At 37.0% G+C, this 4,493-nt stretch overlaps 1 protein-coding gene across 1 annotated transcript; it reads right to left on the reverse strand.

The window, feature by feature from the left end:
* Positions 1–1,945: 1,945 nt before the first annotated feature.
* LOC110623236 lies at positions 1,946–4,108 on the reverse strand. Its single transcript, XM_021768163.1, has one exon. It carries the CDS (start codon positions 4,106–4,108, stop codon positions 1,946–1,948), a length of 2,163 nt encoding a protein of 720 aa, XP_021623855.1.
* Between the last annotated feature and the right edge of the window lie 385 nt (positions 4,109–4,493).

The raw sequence follows: 4,493 nt of genomic DNA on the forward strand, positions 1-4,493 counted from the left end.
TGGACCTACGTGTTAGGAAACCCAGAGATTTACTGCAACCCAAACACGGAGCGAAAAAATTAAAATCTCTGTTTTCCTTCCCGAGATCCATGTACTTCTTCGTTGTGAGTGGAATTTCTTGGGTGAAAGACTCTCTTGTGGCTTTTAGAATTGAGTTGAAACTGGTCTTTGAAGAGTTTGAAGCATAGTAGGATTTTACTGTTTTTGAATCTGGAATTTTACTCTCTTCCTGCGCTTCTGCCCTTTTGTCTGCGTCAGTTTGATTTGGGCAGTGATTTGCCCAAATCGCTCGCCCAAATCGCTTTTGTGTGTTGTTTCCAGATTTCTGCCTTAGCTATCTGTTTCTGACTTCTGCGGGTGATTTGGCCAAATCATTTTGACCCAATCACTTTTCCAGCTTTTTCTGCACTTTTTCTCCAACTTTCCATTTTCTTCCTGACTCGCGGTTGTCGAAGCCGGTCAAAAATAACCTTTCTGGTTATCAACAATTTACAACTGCAGATAGTGGTGAAAGGATCGAATGCACAGAGAATTGAGAACTCACCTATTTCTCTTTTTATGACCAAGAAAATAAACTGGAACGATAATAAATTAAAAATGAGATAAAAGACTGAATGTGGGATCAAATGAGATAAACTGAGAATTGGGATCAAAACTGTCAACAAAATAACAGGGGGGTTTGAGATTGATTGTAGTAAACTAATAATGAGAAAAATAATGGAAAGCAAATAATTAAATAAAAAGTAATCAATAATGAGAAAGCTCTAGTTGAAGTATTGGATCCACTGTAGTTGTTGGGATTGATCACAGACACTTTGTTCTTTTGGGTTGATTCAATAGATTAGTTATGGAGATGGAAGACGCTTCTCACCACCATTATCTCTCCTTATGATTAAACCAATTAGGGAACGTCCTCTAATTAATTACTAATTAACAAAACTTACCATAGTAATCACTTGATTGATCACTATAGTTCGTTCCTTTAATGCATACACCACAATTCATCGTCATTCGATTAGCACTTCGTCCCTCAGTGTGAAATTTGTATCCATTTACATAGTATCCTGTGTACACATTCACTGTATTTAGAGGTCCTTTGGCTAAATCTTGGATGAGAGGATTGTTCACTTTGTTGGTTGGTTCATGTACCTATTACAAAAAGTGAACATATAAAATTAATTATGATTCATTCACCAAATTCAGCGTAGTATTGCAAGTATTATAAAGCTTACGTATGCTTTGAACCATGTATGAAAGTTATTCTCTAATATGATGTCTACCTCCCCATCGGAATGTTAAGTGATATCCTCCGTAGTTCCTCAATATATATTCTTCCATTAGGAGAAATTATACAACTTTGATTATGTCCATGAATATATATGCATTTTGGAAGACTATTAAATTTATAATTTGGCGGTGAATTTCACTTACTTGATAAATGGCGAAACTTCTTCACAATTTAGTAAGATATATAAATGAGCTGCATTTCTTTTATCCTTTGTCAATATCCTTTTCTTTGATTGACCTATGGGTCTACCCGGATATTTGAATATTGATAAATTTTCTTCAATCTCTTGATCTTCCACTGCGCAACCATCATCATTACGTGGAACCCGTCGATGCCTTGTAGAAACATGTGACTCAAAATAGTAAGCACAAAAAGAAGATGCTTCTTCTACCAAGTATGCATTAGCAATTGATCCTTCAACTTTGGCTTTATTTTTAATATTCTTCTTTAAAATTCCATTGTACTTGTATTACATAATGCATTAGCATACAAATTAAGCATATTAAATAATTGATATTTTGAAAAAGCAGCAGTGATTAATTATTACCGCTCATAAGGATACATCCAACAATATTGCACTGGACCCCCAATGCGAGCTTCATATGCAAGATAAATCGGAAGATGTTCCATCGAGTCGAAGAAACCCAGAGGAAATATTCACTCCAATTTGCATAGTATAACCGGAATGTCCTCTTCAAGCCTTTGCATATCTTCCTTCCGTAAGATCATACTCGTTAGTTGCTTAAAGAAAATACTTAGCTCGGTAATTGCTTCCCACACTCTCATTGGTAATAATTCACGAAAAGCAATAGGCAACAACCTTTGCATGAAAATATGACAATCATGACTTTTCATTCCAAATAATCTGTACTTGTTCATGTCGACACATCGAGCCATGTTAGACACATAACCATCAGAAAATCTGAGTCCCTTCATCCATTCACAAATAACTTGTTTTGCCGGTTTGTCCAATGCATATATTGCTTTTGGATACCTGCCAGTTTCTACATTAATCTCCAACTCAGGCCGCCGACATATTTCCCTCATATCTTCTCTTGCTTTTGCATTATCTTTTGTTTTACCCTCTATATTCATAATGTTATTGAACAAGTTATCAAAAAAATTCTTTTCAATATGCATTACATCAAGGTTGTGTCTAATAAGCAAGGAACTCCAATAAGGTAAATCCCAGAATATGTTGCATTTCCTCCATCCACATGTCTTACTAATAACAGCATTAACAACATCTGAACCTGGATCTGTCACTCTCATTAATCCAAGACTCTCTATCTCATGCAAAATTTCCTCTCCAGACCTTACTAGAGGTGCATGTTCAGTTACAACTTTGTTTTTTCTAAACCATGATTTATTCTTCCGCCATGGATGGTTATGGTTCAAAAATTTGCGATGATTGTCAAACCAACATTGTTTGCCACCTCTTGGCAAAGTAAATGCATCAGTGTTATCCATACAATATGGGCATGCAAGCCTTCCTGCAGTGCTCCAACCAGAAAGCATGGCATAAGCAGGAAAGTCACTAATGGTCCATAGCAAAGCAACCCGCATGAGAAAATTTTGCTTCTTATCCACATCATATGTCTCAACCCCCATGTTCCATAATTGTTTTAGTTCTTCGATTAAGGGTTGTAAGAATATATCAATTTTAAATTTAGGATTATTTGGGCCCAGAACTATAACAGTGAGAAACATATATTCTGACTTCATACACAGCCATGGCGGAAGATTATATGGTGTCAGAATGATGGGCCAAGATGAGTACTGTTGGCCAGATTGTCCAAATGGTTGGAATCCATCAGTAGACAATCCAAGCATCACATTCCTTATCTCTGATCCAAATGATGGATAACATGCATTGAAGTGTTTCCATGCAGGAGAATCAGATGGATGATGCATGACCCCTTCCTCATATTCATGTTCAGCATGCCATCTCATATGGGGTGCTGTTGCATCTGATGCATAAAGCCGTTGTAACCTTGGAGTGAGAGGAAAGTAATACATCTTCTTATATGGCTTCTGAACAACTTGCTTTGTCAAGCTATTTACCGTGCGTTTATATCTAGGAAGCTGGCAAAACTTGCATTCTTGTAACTCAGCGTCACCAGACCAATATATCATGCAATTATTTCTGCAACAATCAATCTTTTCCACTGGTAGACCCAAACCCTCAATTAACTTTTTCGTTTTGTAAAAATTATCAGGAAGCACATTATCTTCGGGTAGAACTTCTTTCAAAAACTCGACAATCTGATCAAAACATTTTACAGAGAAATGATGCTCTGATTTCATGTTCATCAAACGTGCCACAACAGTCAGTTTTGTGTGCTTATTGCATCCTGGCCATAACTCTTCACTTGCTGCTTGTAACATTTCATACAACCTTTGTGCCTCGGCATTAGGTGCCTCCTCCATGAATTCAATTTGAGGCGGTAAACCAAACCCTTCAAGTACCATTTCATGGTATCGGCCATTAGCCCTAGTTTGAAAATCGTTTTCCATGATAGTTTCAGACAATAGCACACTAGAGGTTCCTTGATCATTCCAACATTCACCATGTGCTGTCCACCTGTAGTAATTAGGGACGAAACCATTTTTCATAAGATGATAACGTACATCGTCCACACAGAGGAACCTCTGATTCGAACACCTTCTCATACTACAAGGACATCTTATATTCATACCATCCATACATTCAGGATGGGTTGAAGCAAATTGTATGAACTCCTCTAAACCGTTTAAAAAATCAGTATTCAACAACCCATCCTTGAGCCTATTATACATCCACTGTCGATTGGCATTCATTTTCCTACACAAGATATATGTAGTAAAAATATATAAATTAAATTCATAAAAATAGGAGGAGGAATTAAATTCATTTTCCTACACAACATGTGCACGTTGCTGCTGCACTCAGTGATGCACAGCATGTTAATATTTAGTTGCTCTTCATACACCAATAATAAGTACAAGGTTGAGGGGCTTTTTGTCAATTTAGGGTTGGGAGACTTTTTATTTGTGTATTTGGGGTTATGATATAAATATTTACAGATTTGGGGTTGGAGTGACAGGTGGCAGCCGAAAAACTTACTTGGCGCCTGTTAAACAGGCTCAAGAGCCTGGCACCACTTTAAGTGGCGCCAGACCATTATTTAATTTTTTTTATTTTTTAAAATGGTGAGTGGCGCCA

Source organism: Manihot esculenta, chromosome 9 (assembly GCF_001659605.2).
Source record: "Manihot esculenta cultivar AM560-2 chromosome 9, M.esculenta_v8, whole genome shotgun sequence".
NCBI classification, from domain to species: Eukaryota; Viridiplantae; Streptophyta; class Magnoliopsida; order Malpighiales; family Euphorbiaceae; genus Manihot; species Manihot esculenta.